The sequence below is a fragment of the Elephas maximus genome, chromosome 1 (assembly GCF_024166365.1).
Source record: "Elephas maximus indicus isolate mEleMax1 chromosome 1, mEleMax1 primary haplotype, whole genome shotgun sequence".
NCBI classification, from domain to species: Eukaryota; Metazoa; Chordata; class Mammalia; order Proboscidea; family Elephantidae; genus Elephas; species Elephas maximus.
This window is the reverse complement of record NC_064819.1, coordinates 99,278,158-99,297,638: the sequence shown is the minus strand read 5'-3', so window position 1 is coordinate 99,297,638 and position 19,481 is coordinate 99,278,158. Positions and strand designations below refer to the sequence as shown.

Genomic DNA, 19,481 nt, shown 5'->3' with positions numbered 1-19,481 from the left:
CTGTTTTCTGATAAAAATTATTAATTTGGCATAGATGATTGACAGAATACATCACACCACCGTGCTCCTGGATTCGATTTTCTTTTCCCAGAACTGACCCACTGCATTAGTGGCTTGCTCTGCCAAGAACGAAATAAATATACTGGATTTAATGATAGCTAAGTATTTTTTTTTCAGCTTGGAGCTTTTTTGGCCTTTTGTTTACTGGAAAACAAGTTATTCAGTATTGTATCAAACTGTGCAATGATACTAATGTTTTTTACAGATTGAATAGTCTTCAAATGATGGGAAATATAACCTGTTGTACCAGGAAATTGGGAATTCTGAAATTAAACCATTGCAAAGCAAAAGGAGGGAAGTAAATAAAATCTGACCTTTGAAATTTTGTGTTAGGCATCTTTTTAAATGAATAAAAGCCCAACCATCTTTTTAGTCTAATTCCATTTGTATATGGACTAGCTCTCAAGTCTTTGTTTTGAGTAATTTTAGTGTCAAAGTATGGGGCATTAAACCAATTGGTTAATTCTTTTGAGGGAATAAATAATATGATCAGGGATAAAGCTAAATATAGCATAAAAGATTTAGATTTATAAAAGATAATTTTCTAGCAGTGAAGGTTATTGAGAGAAATGTGAAAGAAGCCTTTAGAAAGGACAGACGATAGTTCATTTGTAACTCTACCTAAGTGATGTTGAATGGACTTTGTGACGTTTTTTATTCCCTGATTAAAAGTAAAAAGTTCCACCTCCTTTTTCTTGATGTTGGTCTCTTCTAGATTGTCAAAAGAGCAGGGACTAGTGAGGAAACGCCAATGATTGGAGACAAAGTTTATGTCCATTACAAAGGAAAATTGTCAAATGGAAAGAAGTTTGATTCCAGTCATGATAGAAACGAGCCATTTGTCTTTAGTCTTGGCAAAGGTAAGAGTATTTTTTGAGTTATGTTTTGCTTAGACTTATTATGGTTTGTATTAACAGAAGCAACGGATCCTATCCTTGCCAGAAGTAAAGATATTTTAAAACGGTAGTTCTCAAAGTATGGTCCATGGACCCCTGGAGATTGGTGAGATTCTTCTAGGGCATCCGTGATGTCAAAATTATTAATAATACTAAGATGTTATTTGCCCTTTTACTGTGTTGATGTTTGCACTGATGATAAAAAGTTACAGTGGTTAAAATTCCTGGTGCCTTAGCATAAATCAGGACAGTGACAGCAAACTTACCTTAATTGTGGCTTTCCCACCGCCACTTATTCACTGTGTAGAAAAAAAGAAAAAAAAAAGCTAGCTTCACTTAATGTGCTTGCGATAAAGCAATAGAAATTATTAATTTTATTAAATCTCAACTCTTATTTACACATTGTTTTGATATCCTGTGATGGAAAGGGAAGCCCACATAAAGTAGAATATACTGGCTGTCTCAAGGACAGGCACTGTGCACTTGTTTTAGCCGCAAGCTGAACTAGCTGCGCCTTTTTCATGAAACACTTTTTGCTTGGAAAAACAACTGACGGGCAAACTATGATTATTCAGACTTTGGTGTTTGGCAGATATTTTCCTGAAAATGATTCAAGTGAGCCTGTCACTTCAAGGAAAACAACTAATAATATCTCTTGCCACTGATAAAATTTGAACTTTCAAGTGAAAATTACAATCTTGGAAAATTTGTATTTGCTACTGTGAGTTTGACAGCTTCCCCAAACTTAAAAGACTTCTGATGAGATCAGTAGTAGTATTAATGAATGTGATCTTTAATATTGTATATGAAATTACCAACATTTAGGAGATCTGAATAACTTAGTAACCAATATTTTCTCAGTGACCCCTATAAGATATTATAAAATTATGCATGGATAAATGATCTATTCAAAGTGCAAGATAGACCAATAGATTTTTATGTTGTTGTTAAAGTATAGTTTTTTTTTAATTATTTTATTTTTCCTTGTTGAGAATGTACGCAACAGAATATACACCAATTCAACATAGACCAACAGATTTTGATGTAACAGAGCATGAAAAGTTCATTGATATGGTTTCAGATTCCAAATGCAGCGAAACTTTATGGAATTGCCACTTGTCAGTTTTGATGTGGTATCAGATGAATTCTTTTCACAATTAACTGAAAATGCTGCCTTTTCCAACATGGTGAAACCTGTGAGCTGGAATTGCCTTGTTTTTCAGGTCTTAGTTTTCTGCCTCTGACAGGGTACAGTGTTACCACTTTTCTGTCAGTCTCAATTAGTGGAAAATACTGAAGTTCTCCTTCTCTGACAGGTTTTTTGACCTTACACACTTTCTGGTTTTCACAGGTTTTACTCTATATGTCTTTGTGGGGCTGTATTTTTTCCATGTACTTCAACCAAAGTTACAACAGATTGAATGCAAAAGTAGATTTAAAAATCCAGTTGTCTTCTGATGTTAAAGAGATTTGTAAAAATGTAAAACAGTGCCGCTTTGGAAAATATTGTTATTTTTCATCAAAATTAACTACTTATGTAACATATAATGGGGATATTGTTATTTTGAAATGAATTAGTAAGTAAATATTTTTTATTTCTAATGTGTTATATATCAGTAGTTATAAATCATATAAGCAAAAGCTCTTGTTAAGTCCTCAGGTTTTTAAGATGTAAAGAAGTTCTGAGAGATAAAGGTGAAGAAACAACTGTTCACAAGTCTTAAATGTGTTTTTTACTGATATCTTTTCTAATGCTTTTAAATGTCCAGTTAATTTAGTGTCCTTATTTTTTAATCTTGTAAGGAGAATAATAGGACATACATCAAAGTGAACTTTTTGAACCATGTGTCTTGCTGGAAGTTGATGGCTGAATGGTTGTTGTTATGTGCCGTTGAGTCAGTTCCGACTCATAACGACCCTACGTACAACAGAATTAAATCATTGTTCTACCTGAGAGCATTATTGTAGCCACTGTGTCAGTCCATCTTGTTGAGTCTCTTCCTCTTTTTTGCTGACCCTCTACTTTATCAAGCATGATGTCCTTCTCCAAGGGACTGGTTCCTCCTGATAACATGTCCAAAGTATGTGAGACGAAGTCTCGCCATCCTTGCTTCTAAGGAGCATTCTGGTTGTAATTCTTCTAAGACAGATTTGTTTGATCTTTTGGCAGTCCATGGTGTATTCACTATTCTCCGCCAACACCATAGTTCAAAGGTGTCAATTCCCAGATTAAGTATGAGAGGAAAGGGGTAATCTCCCTGTCCACCTCCATGGCTCAATGTTGACTATAAATCTCTTTTCCTAACTCAGTACCTAGTTGAGTTGCTCACTAAGCATGGATCTTGGAAAGGATATAGCAAGTGAGGAAGTAAGAAGTTAAACTGTGCCTCTCTGGCTTCCCTGGGACCTCTAGTCACTTGCATGTCATGGTGGCTTCTGTTCCCTGTCCACTGTATTCTTTCCAGTCTCTAGTGCTAGCCGGCTATACTACTGCTTTCTTGTCTTTTGGGTCCTTAGTGAGTTAATGGCTCGTGTGAGATTAATCTTGTGTCAAGTGAGATAGCAATCACAATCAAACAGACTCTTTTTCTTGACATAGCAGCTAATTATGGCAGTTAATTTTTTTCATTTTTGTTGATTTAGGGATGTGACTCCTCAGGACTACCGGCATGCCTATCATGTCATTATTTCATTTAGATGACCTCAGAGTGACAGGCCTCTTTAGACCTCTTTGTTCCTGCTGCCCCCCAGACCCTCACTGTATCTTTAGAATTTTTCTCTGAAAGAAGTTGATAGATTTGAGATGACAGGTCTTCTCTCAGCAGTTATCTTGGCAAGTGGAGTTGGAAATTTATGCTGCCACCTTCTCTACCCAGATTTTTACAGTAAAAACTTGGTGGTAAATGAGTCTTTCATGTTTATTAGAATCTTGAACAGAATGAAAAATTTTTCTGAGTTCTTTTTTTAAAATACAAGTTGAGAGAGAAAAGGGGCAATTTTTAGGTGGCTCAGTACCTTTGGCGCCTTTCTAGAGACTGTGGGAAGTACACCCAGCTAGGTGATAGGAAGCCAGAGTCCCTGTCTTCATTGCTCCCTGTGGTGTGTTAACTTGAGTAAGCCATTTAACCTTCCCTGCTCCTTGTATCCTCCTCTGTAAAGGGAAAGAATCTGTAGGAGTGCTTTAGGACTAGTCCAGAGGCTGTGATTCTATTCTTGTACCTCTGTAAAGAGTACAGGAACAAAAAAATCATGTATTTGCCCTGTTAAGATGATAATTAGAAACATTAGGATAGATACATATACTTCTGGTAAAACTTTTATAACGTAATGTGTTTAAACCAACCAAACCCAGTGCCATTGAGTCGATTCCGACTCATAGCGACCCTATAGGACAGGGTAGAACTGCCCCATAGAGTTTCTCAGGAGCACCTGGTGGATTCGAACTGCCGACCCTTTGGTTCGCAGCTGTAGCCCCTAACCAGTGCGCCACCAGGGCTTCCGTAATGTGTTTAGTTGCCTATAAAATAAGAAACATTGGTTAGGGAATTTATAGTTTTATAGTTATATTTTATAGTAGTAGTTACATCATCAGAATGCCGAAAAATAATATAAACGGACGTAGCATAAATATTGTCCTTTGAATTCTGTATATTTTACTTCTCGCAAGGGAATAAATACAAATATTTCAATGGGAAGTCATGCTAATTTGGGAATTCTTTTGTGACCTCAATATTTAAAATAGAATTTTAAGAGTATATCTATAAAAATCATATTAAGAAATACGTACATCATAGATTTTACATATATAATTTTTATCTATACCGACACATTGTTTGTGTCTGTGTCCATTTTTCTTTCTGTATCACCTTTTGAACTCTGTGCTTTAGTTTCCTCACCTATAAAATGGGAATATTATTAAGTTGAGGATTAAATAAGATAACGCACACCAGTGCTTAGCACTCAGCCTAACTCATAGTAAGCGCTGAAATGTTTGTTACTGCTGTTGTTACAGTATTAGGATTATTTGCTGCGACAAGAACTGTGTTACAGCAGTTTGGGCCCTAACGGCCCTTGTTTACCGTGCCTGCATACAAACCTTTGAAACAATGCTTAATCATCTTTTCTAACCCCAGAAAGTCTTGAAAGACAAGCACTAAATCTAAGAGAACTGATTGGTACTACTGTGGAATCTGTTTCAGAAATTAGAAAGAAGAGTTGATTGTTCCCCTCACTGGGTTTTCTTAACTACATCTTTATTGCATGTTCTGAATTACTAGAATTGTATCCATACCTCATTTTAAAATAAGTTGAAGTAAGAATGGTTTAGAATTTTCATGTATGTATATTTTTTCGTAATAGGGCTTCTGTTCTTTTCCTCCCTTCCCCTAGCAAATATGTTACCACTAAAATGGTGGGGGAGGGGGGAGATAGATTTTTGGGATGAAAGAGTTATTTCTACCCCTGTTCTTATAAGTAAATCCAGGAACACAAAAATTATACATAACATTACACACACACCCTTGCCCACCTCTGTAAAGGTCTGGTGATACCTGATAAAAGCTGCTTCACTGAAGTTGTTTTTGGTGCTTTGGCCTGTGACTAACGTGGCTGGGGATTATGAAGGTAAAAATCTAATCTATTATATTACTCCCCCAGATTTGAGGAGAAGAGAAACAATCATTTTGGATTCTTCACATTACCTATATTTCCCTCTCACTTTTAAGAGTAAACCGTAATGAAGCAAATATCAGTGATCTTCCATTAACATTAATAGAACTTTATTTGTTGCATGATGATCTGTGATCATTAGTCAAAATACCTGTTGATCTAGTCACCGTTAGCATATTGGGGTAAGAGGAGGGATATATGTGTTGGAAGGCTAATAGCCAGTGCTTTGAAGGATTTGCAATGTCAGGCCCAGGGCTTTGAACCAGCAAGTTGGTTCAAACCCCTGCTGAGAATTTGCATTTCTAACAAGTTCCTAGGTGATGCTGGTGCTGCTGCCTAGGGACCAATTCTTAGAACCGCAAGTAGAGCAGTGATTCTCAAAATTTGTTATACGTAAGAGTCACCTGCAGATTTGTTAGAATGTAGATTCTGATTTGGTATATCTGGGGTGGAAATGCAACTTCTTATCAGGGGATCGAACTAGAATGAACTAATTCGAAGCCCTGGCCAGGCCAAGGGTGTTTACATGGATTATCTCATTCAATCCTCATACCAGTCCTATTAGATACTACTATTCTTGTTTTTTAAAGATTCTTTGTACAATTTATTTAGGATCGTTAGGTAGCAATTAGTGATATTACCATTTGTTTCTAAGTCTCTTTGAATTTTTATTGAGGTATTACTTACATATAATAAGATTCACCCGTTTTAAGTGTACAATTTGATGTACCACCACCACACCAAGTACATCGAAGTCCAGAATAGTTCCCTCACCCTAAAACGTTTTCTTGTGCTCTATTGCAGTCATTCTTTTCCAGGCAATCACTAATCTGCTTTCTGTCAACTACAGTTTTGCCTTTTGTAGAATTTCATAAAATGAAACCATATGTTGTCTTTGGTGTTTGACTTCTTTCACTTACCGGAATGATTCTGAGATTCATGCACATTGAAGAGCTGAGTAGTATTCCGCAGTAGAGATACCCCAATTTGTGCATCCACTCAAATCGGACATTGGGATTGTCTCCAGTTTGTGGCTATAGTGAATAATATTGCCCTGAACATTCACATACGAGTCTGTGTGAATATATGTTTTCATTTGTTTTGAGTAAATAAATACCTAGAAATGGACGTGCTGGTCATATAGTTAGGTATATGTTTATCTTTACAAGATATTGCCGTACTGGTTTTCAAAGTGGCTGTGCCATTTTCCATTCCCACCAGCCATTTTTATTTTTTTTAGTTGTGCTTTAGATGATGTTACAGAGCAAACTAGTTTCTCATTAGACAATTAATACATATATTGTTTGGTGACATTGGTTACCAACCCTGTGACTTGTCAACACTCTCCCCTTCTCGACCTTGGGTTCCCCATTTCCATTTGTCCAGCTTTCATGTCCCGTCCTGCCCTCTCATCCTTGTCCCTGGGCTGGTGTGCCCATTTTGTCTCATATACATGGTTGAGCTACGTGTATTATCATTTGTTTTGTGGGCTTGGCTAATCTTTGGCTGAAGGGTGAACCTCAGGAATTACTTCAGTACTGAGTTAAAAGGGTGTCCAGGGGGCATACTCTTGGGGTTTCTTCAGTCTCTGTCAGACCAGTAAACTGGCCTTTTTTTGTGAGTTTGAATTTCCTTCTACATTTTTCTCTAGGTCTGTCTGGGACCCTCTATTGTGATCCCTGTCAGAACAGTCGAATATTGTCAGTTTTTTTTAACTTCAGCCATTCCCATGCATAGGAAGTGGTATCTCAATGTGGTTTTAGTGTCTTTTGCTCATTAAAAAAAAATCATTTGTCTTCTTCTTGAGTTGTATTCAATAAGACAAGCCCTTGTTAGATATGTTTTGTAAATATATTCTCCCAGTCTCTGGCTTGCCTTTTCATTTCCTTAATTGGTCTTTCAAGGAGGAAAAGTTTCTAATTTTCAATTTATAGCTACTATAATTAACCTTTTTTTGGTCTACATATAAGGAAACTAAGGTACAGAGAAATTAAGTAATTTGCCCAAAGATAGATAGTAAGTGGCAGAGTTAGGATTCAAATTCAGGCCGTGCCAAGTTACGATAGTCCCAAAAGGTTTAAAACACAGCCTGAGCAAGGTATAAAAACAAAGTAGGTCCTTGTCCAGCAGTATTTACTGAGAATCTGCTCTACACCAGACATTTTCCTTAGAGGAATGATATATGAGGTTTACCAAAAGCAAAATGATTGCTGCTACGTGCTTGACATTGTGGGCCTAGTTCCTATTTTTAGTGTTTTGTTGGGTTTTTCTTTTCTTTTGATTTTTTTAATAGAGATATTTTATTTTTGTCATGTACCTTTAAGCCTTGGCAAAATTTATAATTAGTAAAATACACTAGAGGAATGGGCTCAAACGTATCTATGAGTGTGAGGATGGTTTAGGACCCGGCAACATTTCATTCTCTTGTACGTAGGGTCACAATGAGCTGACTGGACAGCACCTAACAACAAACTAACAGTAGTAATGTGTAACTTGTAGCCAACTTCATATGAATTGTTTGTGGTTTAGCTGTGCGTTCCATTTTAATTTCTATTGATACTTTCAGCTGTTGTGTTCTTGTTATGTGCCACTGAGTGGGTTCCGACTCATAGTGACCCTGTGTACAACAGAACGAGACACTGTCAGGTCCTGTGCCATCCTCACAATCATTGCTATGCTTTAGCCCATCGTTGCAGCCACTGTGTCAGTCCACCTCATTGAGGGGACTCTTTTCACTGACCCTTTACTTTATCAAGCATGATGTCTTTCTTCAGGGACTGGTCCCTCCTGATCACATATCCAAAGTACGTGAGACAAAGTGTCTTCAATTCTTGCCTCCGAGGAGCATTCTGGTTGTACTTCTTCCAAGACAGATATGTTTCTTCTTTTGGCAGTCCATGGTATATTCAATATTCTTTGCCAGCACTGTAATTCAAATGAATCAATTCTTCTTCCATCTACTTTATTTGTTGTCCAGCTTTTGCATGTGTATGAACCAATTGAAAATACCATGGCTTGGGTCAGGTGCACCTTAGTCCTCAAAGTGACATCTTTGCTTTTCACCTATTCCCACTTCAATGTATTCTTAAGGTCTTTTTACTTAACTTTTAGGAGCATGCAGAATTTGGAAGGGTGATTTTTAAAACCAAAATACTTAATTTTTCTAGTTCTCCCCAAAAGTGTGAGCCAGATAGACAGCAAACTTTAAGAAGTACTTTGGCTTTTGCTGGTACTTTGCAACAGACACGAATACTTCCCATTTCTGTTGCTGTGTGGGGATCAGAGAGAACCACGTTAGGCAGGGGCTGAGAGCAGAATGGGGGAATCTAAGCAAATTTATGGCTCCATTTGAATTAGATATCGCAGCATAACTGTTCCTTTATTGAGTACAATATTGTGGTGTTACAGGTCTTTGGGAAATAGAAAATAACGAAGACATGATATCTGTCTTCAAGTGCCTAATGGTTTAGCCTGTCAGAGTAGATCATGAAAAGCTTGCAGCTTTGAAAACCCTATGCAGTACATACAGTTCTACTGTGCACAAATGGGATTGCCATGAGTTGGAATCAGCTCTGTGGCAATTAGTTAAACAAATGGAATAGGACCCCCAAAATTGATAAAATAGTATTTGAGCTAATAAAGCTTTGATTAGCTGTAAGAATAAATTGCATTTATATATTCTGGTGTATTATACCTACTACCTTTGATCCTAAAGATCAAGAATCTTAAAAATGTTTATGCTCTTTGACCCCATAATTCTACTTCTGGGAATTTAACTTAAGGATTTATGGTAGAAGCTCACCTAACCAACTCCAGACTGATACTCTCCATTTTGTTAGTAAACATACAGAGTGATACCACTTGTTTATTGTTTTGTGGTGTGGTCCCACACTGCTCCCACCATTTAGTGGCCTTGTCGATGCTTTCCAGCCAGAGACCACCAGGAACACACCTATAGTTGAACAAGTTGGAATTATTACTTGTTGAGGCTAGGGAGAATGTGCAGCATTTGGGAACCATTGGGTATCTCAGGAAGAGAAAGTTAGAAAGGAGTTATTATAGGGTTTAGGCTTGTGTTAGGTGGTTTGGGGAGAGTTGAAGAAGTGTGATCTTGCTCAGGATTGGATGCTGTTGAGGATGTGGGGAGATTCAGTGCTTGAGTATCTGAAATTTTCTCCAAGAGGAGGGCAGACTAGAGTGGTACTCAAGCAGAACTGCTAGAGAAGCAGCAGTCACTCACGTGAGCCAGGAGAGGGGGGTGTTTGGTATTTTGTCGGTTGCACAGTGACCTTGTTTTTGTCTGTGCTTAGACAGTATTTTGAAGTGGTCTTGTTTTGTCTCACTTTTATGTGGTCTCGGAGTGACCTTATCTTATGTTGATGTTTTGTGAGATTGTTGATGTCCAACAGGAGTATAACTCTAACTTTGAGCCCTAGGGCAGCCGCAAACAACACTGAGGCCTTGCTGTAAGTGTCCAGCCAGTTTCCAGATGCAGGAGCTGCTTTTTTTCTTTCTCAGATTCTTACTAAGAGTTGGTTAAAACTTTCTTATGCCCTTTGTATTTTTTGTAATTTTGTGATTTCATTAGATATTAGATAAAAGACTGAATGAGTGTAAAAAGAAAGAGGAATTACTCCTATGAAAACTAGGTTGAATGCTTTGGAAAGACTTATTAACGTGAGTTGCTGAAAGCATTTTTTAAAATGGCTGTTGAATTAGGGGTAGGTGTAGGGTCGCAGTGAGTCAGCATACGCTCCACGGCACAACAACAACAACAACAAAAATATAGGTGAAATAACTAGGCCTTTCAGAACAGATTTTCACCAGAAGAATTCTGCTCATCGATTGCTTTACAAGTGTCTTCTGGTCCTGGCTCCACTTAAAAGAAGCTCACATTGTAAATTGTAGATAATACATCGTGAACGTGATTTAAGTAGTGGAGCTGATAGGGCACTCTTATCACTGAAGCCGCTTAGAGACAAGGCCTTTGCCTTCCAACACAAGGCTAGTGAATTAAGATACTATTCTTATGTGTATTAGGTTAAAAAAAAGTTTGAGGTATGTATACAGTGATTCCTCCCTTAGAGTAGCATTTTTGATTAACCTACCAACCATAGTTCTGATTATGTCAGGTATGAGGCTTTTATAGTATAAAGAAATTCACATAAAGATTTAGGTGAAACTTTATAATAGTAAAAAAAAAAAAAAAAGAATTGAACAACCTAAATGTTTGTTAATGGGGAGTGATGAAATTATGGTATATTCATAAGGTGGAATAATATATAGTTATTAAAAGTCATGCTTTCAGTTATTTATCAACAAGAAAAATTCTCATATACTGTGAAATACAAAGAGCAGGCTACAAAACCAAATAAAGTATGATCCCAGTTTTAAGATTGTATATATAAACATTCAATATGCAAATAATGTGTACATACATAATTGGAAGAAAATGAATTAAAAAAATAGATAATAGTTGTTCCCAGATGCTGGAATTTTGGAGGTTTTTAATTGTGTTCTTTATGCTTTTCTATATTTCCAAGTGTTCTATAATGAATATTGTTACTTTTTAAAATCAAGGGAAATGCTTTTTAAGAGAGCCCCAAGGTTGGCAGGGCTTTTTGCTCAGTGAGTTTCATTCAGTACCTGAAGCTCTGTGTAAAAGAACCTTTAATGTTTCCAATTGAGAAGAAAAGCAAAGGCACAGGCCTGATTTATTTAGCCTGGGGCTCCTGTGGATTTAATTGACAGGCTGATGTTTCCAACTTCAAAGGCTTAGCATAGATATCATCTATGAATTAAGCTTTTGCTGACTGCCCCCATCCTCACCCCTAGGCAGAATTATTCATTCCCTCTTCCATTCCCCTTGTTTACACTCTATTTTAGTGTTTGCCGGTGAAAGACCTGAAAATCTGCTCCTGTAAAGATTACAGCCAAGAAAACCCTACGGGGCAGTTTTTCTCTGTCACAGGGGGTCTCTAAGAGTTGGAATCGACTTGAAGGCACCCAACAATAGCCACCCTACACCGTGTGTTCCTTGGAAGGAAAAATGGAATGGTTACTTTTATAGTCGTAGTACCTAGCACAAAGCATTGTTCCTCAGAAATTGGCTGAATGTCTTGAACAATGTACAGTAGTACCTTCACAATATAAAAATATTTTTGAAGAGGCATGTAAGGTATTTGCCTTAAGATATCAGAGTTGACAGTAAATATTACACACACACATATTCTGAATGGCTCACATTAATCATGGCGTGGTCCTTTAAGAGAAGCCTGTCAATAGCAGACTTTGAATTTCTTCTGATGATTCTGGACTGTTTTCACAGTATAACCATGTGTGGAGGGAATATAAATTCTTTTAGCCATTTTGGAAGGGCACTGGGTAATATCTGTCAAATTTAAAATGCATATCACTTTTGTTTTTCTAGAAATTTACTTTCCAAATATACTTACCTCTCCAAACCAAACTCACTGCTGTTGAGTCAATTCTGACTCATAGTGTCCCTATAGGACAGCGTGGATCTGACCCATGGGGTTTCCAAGGAGTGGCTGGTGGATTTGACCTGCCAACCTTGCAGTTTGCCACCCAACTCTTAACCACTGTACCCCCAGCTCTCCACAGGGACTGTTTGGTTTACAGCCATGGCTCCATCAGGGCTCCAAATACACTCACACAAGTAGGCAAGCACATATGAATATGCATCCTCGTTTGAGCACTGTTGCTAATGTTTCTCAATAGGGCATTGACTGGAATATTATGTAGCCATTAAGAATGAGGTAGATCTATTGTATTGAGGTGACAACCATGATGATGATGATGGTGACGGCTGAGGTTTGTTAAATACATATTATATGCCAGGCACTGTGCCAGGCATTTGACATATCAAATAATTCTTATAACTCTCTATGAAAGGTACTGTTATTATCTTCATTTTGTAGATGAGGAAACTGAGGCACAGAGATTAAATAACTTGCCCCAGTTCACACAGCTAGTGAGGGGCAGACCAAGTGGTCAAATCCAGTTAGTCTGAGTTCAGAGCAGACTGCACTTCTAAACACTAAGCTGCACATCCTCCTTTCTGCTGATAGAAAAGAATGATCCAGATATATAGTAAATGGAAAAAAAAAGATATATATTAAGTGAAAACACAGTTCAGAACAAAGTATAATATGCTGTCATTTGTGTTTAAAAAATATTTTTTTTTAAGTGACAGCTCATTCTAGAAGAATACAAAAGAACAACAGTGGTTTTGTCTGGATGACCTTTCACTTTATATCCTCGTGTGTTTTTAAATAATAGGCATGTATTATATAAATTTTTAACTAAGATAAGTATAGCTGATGTTTTGAAAAGTTGTAATAACTTAATGAAGACTAAGCTGAAGTCATTGGCCACAAATGCCTTATCTACCCCTACCTACATCCCTTTACGCAGGGCTTCCCTAATCCCAGTGTTCTTGTACCAGTGTTTAGAACACTAATCCCAGTGTTCTCTCAACCCAAGACAACAGCTGTCTTCCAAATTTACTTCCTCTGGGGTTCCTTGTTTACCTGATACCACTTTGAATGCTTAAGCTTTTGTTCGACACAGCACTTCAAGTTTGTGCTTTATCCCTTTAAATTGCCTAGATTTTCTGTTCTGTTTCCCAAAGAATTTAAGGCTGCTTTTACAATAAGGTATACTTAAGGATATATATAAGAGGAACTGTAATTAAATAGGCTAATATAGTTCTGCAATTGAGCAGTAAATTTAACTTTTAGTTTCCTGGAAGTAGGGCAAAAAATAAAATATTCTGAGCTCTAAAGTTCTTGTGATTTGACAAAAGGATACATTACCATTTGGTTTAGAAAAAAGTGTTTTTTTCTGATACTAAATTTTGTGAAGAAATTTGTTTCATGGACCCTTTAATGCAATTTATATTTTTCTAGTTGTTTTTGTTTGTTGGTTTTCTCTACCCAACTAAATCATAAGCTTCCTTATGACAAATTTCATTTTCTGTAGTACTTTGGTTCTGCCTCTGCCTAGAAAACATGCCTTATTATTATGGTTGAAATTATGAATTAAGTAACAACTACAACCTAGCCACATTTGATGGATTATGTTACTGCCCCTTTTCAAAGACCATTAATCTTTGAGAAACTGATTTAAATATGTTTTGGAAATTGATACTGCTTTCGCCTTCCTCAGCAGAGAATCTTCTCTGATACCCCTCAAAGAATCATAATTTACTTCTCATGTGTAGCTTTTACTGAATTCTGTCATTTTGTAGCCCATACTTTCTAGTGTAGTATGAGAAGTTAGAAATTGGTTTGAATTTTTGTTTTATGGAAGTTAAGTCCTTTAAAATATGGTTTATAGCTTCCAACTGTCTTTTCCTTTCTCTTAGGCCAAGTTATCAAGGCTTGGGACATTGGAGTGGCTACCATGAAGAAAGGAGAGATCTGCCACTTACTGTGTAAACCAGAATACGCATATGGCTCAGCTGGCAGTGTCCCCAAAATTCCCTCGAATGCTACTCTCTTTTTTGAGGTACGTATGTGTTGTGATGCTGTCTTGTCAGCATCTGCCCTACTATGGCCCTGCCTTTGAGACAACAGTCAGTGAAACAAGGAACTAAGTTTGCTCTTTAGAATCAGATCCAACTTATTTATTTTGGAGCTTGGGTTCTTGAATTATTTCCCACAAACCCAAAGGGTGTCTGCCAGTGCTTTCTTAGAAACTGTCTCTGGCATAAAAAGATCATATCCAAATAAACAATACCAGACTTGGAAATAAAGGTTCTGGTCAGTGGTGTGAGTATGACATGCTCAAAATTGACCAGAAGACAGGATGGAAAGGTTGGAGATAATATTGAAATATGCCCAAACCAGCTTGTAAGGTGTTTGCATATTATAAAGGTTTACAGATTGTCACAGATCTCACTTCTTCATTAGAAGTGGTAGATGGTAATAATATGTATTCATCCTGTGTTGAATTACACGTATTTGGCAAAACCTGATTTAAAAAATAATTGAGAAAATGCTTGGACCATCCTAACTAGATAAAATAAACCTGTTTCGTAGGCCTGATTTATAGGATTTGTTCTTACATTTTAAGATGAGAACTCCAAGAATCCGGGGTGGAAAAGTGGTGGCTTCAGAGTCAGACAAAATAGTTCTGTGCCAGCACCTCGTAGCTCTGGCTTTTTGCCCACAAAGCAGTTTTCCTAGTATTTCCTGTCTGTCTTTGCGCCACAGCCCCACAGGATGTAGTCCTAGACATTATCATTACATGAAGGCTCTTTCCAGGTATTCAAAAGTGCAGTGTTTTTTTTTTTTTTTCCCTACTTTTCCACTAACTAAGATGTATAGATAAATATTTTAATAGATTTTTTTATTTCATAAAATGAAAGAATAGGGTTGCCCTTGCTTTTACCTATATTAAATTGACTTTGTTTGGTCTTTTCTCAGTCAAATCCCTTTTTCCTTTCTAGATTGAGCTCCTCGATTTCAAAGGAGAGGATTTATTTGAAGATGGAGGCATTATCCGGAGAATCAAACAGAAGGGAGAGGGATACTCAAACCCAAACGAAGGAGCAACAGTAGAAAGTAAGTACTGCTATGAGAGAGAATAAGTCCTTAAAAGTTGGATTCCACTTATATGGATGAAATAGAGATTTAAAAAATATATATATATTTATAGAAATAAGCATATTGAGTATATCAAGAATAGCCTTAAACATTTATTTAATAATGACTTCATTTGGTAATATTAACATGTTATGTGCCAGGCACCATACCAGCCTCTACAGACTCAAAGATAAATAAAAGATAATCCCATACCTCGAGGAATTCTCAGTCTGTTGACTCCTGTGGTGTGCCAGCAACTGCATTAATCACTTCACATATTTATGTATATCTTTTTCACAGTAGCCTTATGAGGTATTATCTCCAGTGGGAAGGTTCAGAGAAGTTATATAAATTGGCCCAGGTTACAGAATTACTTAACAGAACAAACAGTAGATTGTAATCACCTCCAAGACTCTCCAGCCCATCGCACTGCTGTCATCAAGATAAAAAACAGTTTATCACACGAGCTTAATGAAAATTAGATAATAGTGTTCATTCTAGTCTACATCAGGAGGGCTAGGTTCAAGTCCTGCTTTGTTGTTTACCGCGTGATCTGAAGCTATTCCATTTCTTCATTTGCCAAGTGGGAGAATGGACAGCTCTGAAGACTGGTATTCCCTCCCAGAGCACTTTGCATGTAGCGCTGAGTACACTGTTGTCGCTTTGTATCATAATCAGTGTTTGCCCGCTTTCCTCAGTATAGAGGGAGAGCACGGGGAACAGTCTTTCCTCACCTTTATGTTTCCAGTATCACCTACAGTGCCTGACACACATTTGGTATTTAGTTGGAGGCTTTCTGCATGGGTAAATGTTTAGAAGGTGCCATTACTGAGCGAAAGTCTTTCTAGAAAGAGAATTGTGAGAAAACAGAGAAAGAGAGAAAAGCTTTTATTAAGAAAAAAGTCAGATCACTAAATAAGGATGGATGGGAACATGAACTTTTAGATAAAAAACAAAAAACCCCTTGCTGTCGAGTCAATGCTGACTCTCACAGTGACCGTATAGGGCCACTTAGATAAAAGACCTATTTAAGATATAAAGAGATCATTTAAAACAGTAAACTAAAGTAGTTGCTTATTTTTAATGTTGTATATATTACTGGACCCATATTTCATTTTCGTGAATCTGGCAGATTAATTTGAATTTAGTTGGTAATTTTATTGTAAGTGTCTATAAATACTGTTATTATATTATTGCAGTTGAAATGTTTAGACAATTGTTCACGATAAGTTTTAGGATAAAGAGGAGCTCATATACCTAATGTGGGAGAAGTAACTGCAGACCAAGCGTCAGGAGATCGGGGTTCCAGGCTCAGCCCTGGCCTCTGCTGACTCTAATTAGACCTCCCCTCCCTGGGATTCACTGGATGGCACAAATGATGAAGCACTTGGCTGCTAACCAAAAGGTTGGGGGTTCAAACCCACCCAGAGATGCCTAGCAATTAGTTTCTGAAAGATCACAGCCATGAAAATTCTGTAGAGCGCAGTTCTACTCTGCAACACGTAGGTTGCAGAATCAACTCAACTGCTACTGGTTGGTTTCTCTGGGTTTTAGTTTCCTTCCTATCCAGTGGGGCAGGGTTGGACCTCTTGATTTCTGAGTTAACTACTAGCCTTAAAAATTCTATGATGTAATTTGAAATGTTTATGGAAGTTATAGGGTTGATAGAAAGTTATCTTTAGTATATTAATAAGCCCTTAAGCAGTTTGCCTACAAGTATTTTTTTCTACAAGTATTTAAAATTTTTATTACGAAAATTATCAAATTTATACAAAAATTTTTTTGTTATGATATAGTGACCCCCAAATTAAATAGTTTATAATATATATTTTTAAACTGGTTGTTTTTGTAGATTAAAATTAAAAGGAAAAACTTTTTCTCAATTATAGACACTACCACAAAACAACCACCATAGAAGTAGGGGACTTTGAATTGAAGCAAACTAAGTTAATATTTTCGATGGGAGTCTTTTTTTTAACTTTTTGTTTTGAAATAATTTTAGACTTACAGAAGTTACAAAACTAGTACAGAGAGTTCCCTTATCCCCTTCACGGAGCTTCCGCTAGTGTTAACATTTTGCCTACCATAGAACATTTACGAAAATCAGGAATTAACATAGATACAATACTGTTAACAAATCTGGAGATCTTATTTGAATTTCACTAATTGTCACATTAATTTCCTTTTTCTGGTCCAGGATCCAACATTGTGTTTACTTGGCATGTCTCCTTAGTCCTCTCCAATCTATGACAGCTCCTCTGGCCGTGCCACATTTGAAGACAACTGGCCAGTTATATTCTAGAATGTCCCTCAGTATGGGTTTGTGTGATGTTTCCCCATGATTAGCTTGAAATTATGCAGGTTTTGAAAAATGCCATGTATTGTGCCTTCCTCGGTTAATCATTATCAGGTGGTACATGATGGTTGCCATCTCAGTGTTAACTTAGTTAACTGATGTTAACTTGGATCAGTTGGTTAAGGAGGGGGTCTGCCAGGTTACTATTTTTCTCTTTATAATTACTAAGTGTCTGGTTGGGAGATACTAGGAGACTATACAAATATCCTGTTTTACATTACACCTTCACACACTAATTTTAACACCCATTAATGATTTTTACATGCAACATTTATTACCATGGTATTTGCCTAATGGTAATTTTTCTATTTCCATCATTCCTTCTGCGTTTATTAATTGGAATTTTACTCTAAAGAAAATCTGTCCCTTCTCCCCAGCCTATTTATCCAGTAATTTATATCAGTATGAATCCATGGATATTTATTTTGTAGATTATTAGTCATTACTATTCTTTTTATTGTGCTGCTCCAATTGTCCTAGATTTGGCTTTTGGAAACTCCTTCAGGTTGGTTCTTGTGTCCTTTCAACCTGCCCTTACTGTTTTTAAGCACTTTCTTACTTTCTGGCACCAAAGATGTCCTAGGATCAACTTGTAACTTCCCTACCCTAACCCTGGAATCGATGATTTATGTAAGAAGTGCTGATTTCTTTTATTGGAGAGTAGTATTTAGAAGCTGACATCTGGATGTTTGGTGTGCTCGTGCCATGGGATGTCATTGTTTCTAGATCCTGGTAGTTGACAGCTAGGAAAATCAATGTGACTCAACATGCATTCACACACATCTGTGACATATTTTTATATTCATATATTTTATATCTTTATATGCTAAAAACTTAAGTTCATACCGACACTTCCAATTCCAGTCCAACACCACAGGTTTGTTCTAGACTTCTCTCTTTGTTCATTTGAAACTCCTTTCTCTGACAGTGAGAAACATGGCTCTCATTATCCACAATTATCCTTTTATTTGCTCAGTCCTAGTATATACATAAGGAGCCCTGGTGGCACAGTGGTTAAGTGCTCAGCTGCCAACCAAAAGGTTGGTGGTTTGAACCCATCAGATGTGGCAGTTTGCGTCCGTAAAGACCCTGTGGGGCAGTTCTACTCTGACCTATAGGGTTGCTATGAGTTGGAACTGACTCTGTGGCAATGGGTTTAATATAAACAAATATATATATATATACACACACACACACACACACACATATAAAGTGCTCCTGGTGGTACAATGGTTAACCACTTGGCTGCTAATGGAAAGATCAGCAGTTTGAACCCACCAGCTGCTCTTGTGGGAGAAAAGACCTGGCAATCTCCTCCTGTAAAGATTACAGCCTAGGAGACCCTATGGGGCAGTTCCACTCTGTCATATAGGGTTGCTATGATTTGGAAGAGGAGCCCTGGTGGTGCATTGGTTAAAGTTCTTGGCTGCTATCCAAAAGGTTGGTAGTTTGAACCCACCAGCTGCTCCATGGGAGAAAGATATGGCAGTCTGCTTACTTAAAGATTACAGCCTTGGAAACCTTATGGGGCAGTTCTGCTCTGTCCTTAGCGTTGCTATGAGTCGAAATCAGCTCCACAGCAATGGGTTTGGTTTATGAGTTAGAGTCTATTCGACAGCAAACAACAACCGTACATGAAGTAGTTTCAGAATTCTAAACCATACCCCTATAAAAAACAAACTTCTGAAGTAGGAAATATTTTTGTAAAGTTGTTTTTTGTCATTAGCCTTACAGTGTACTTAAAACACTGTTTGCCAACTTAGGTTAGTTTTTTTCTTCCTTACTGCTTTCAGTGTGGTTATGAGATTCATTTGTAATACAATTAGGTTCATTTGTTACTATCTGTTTTCCATTTTGGGTTCCCCTCACACTCTGATTTTATTTATTTAC

General features: G+C 37.1%; 1 protein-coding gene across 4 annotated transcripts in view; it reads left to right on the top strand.

Moving 5' to 3' along the window:
- FKBP5 (FKBP prolyl isomerase 5) overlaps positions 1-19,481 on the top strand; it is a 119,859-nt gene that overhangs the window by 61,978 nt on the left and 38,400 nt on the right. For all 4 annotated transcript variants that reach the window (XM_049891742.1, XM_049891800.1, XM_049891860.1 and 1 more), the window contains exons 3-5: positions 776-920; positions 14,014-14,156; positions 15,100-15,214. In XM_049891742.1, the coding sequence (XP_049747699.1) occupies positions 776-920; positions 14,014-14,156; positions 15,100-15,214 (403 nt within the window). The remainder of the gene's footprint in view (positions 1-775; positions 921-14,013; positions 14,157-15,099; positions 15,215-19,481) is intronic.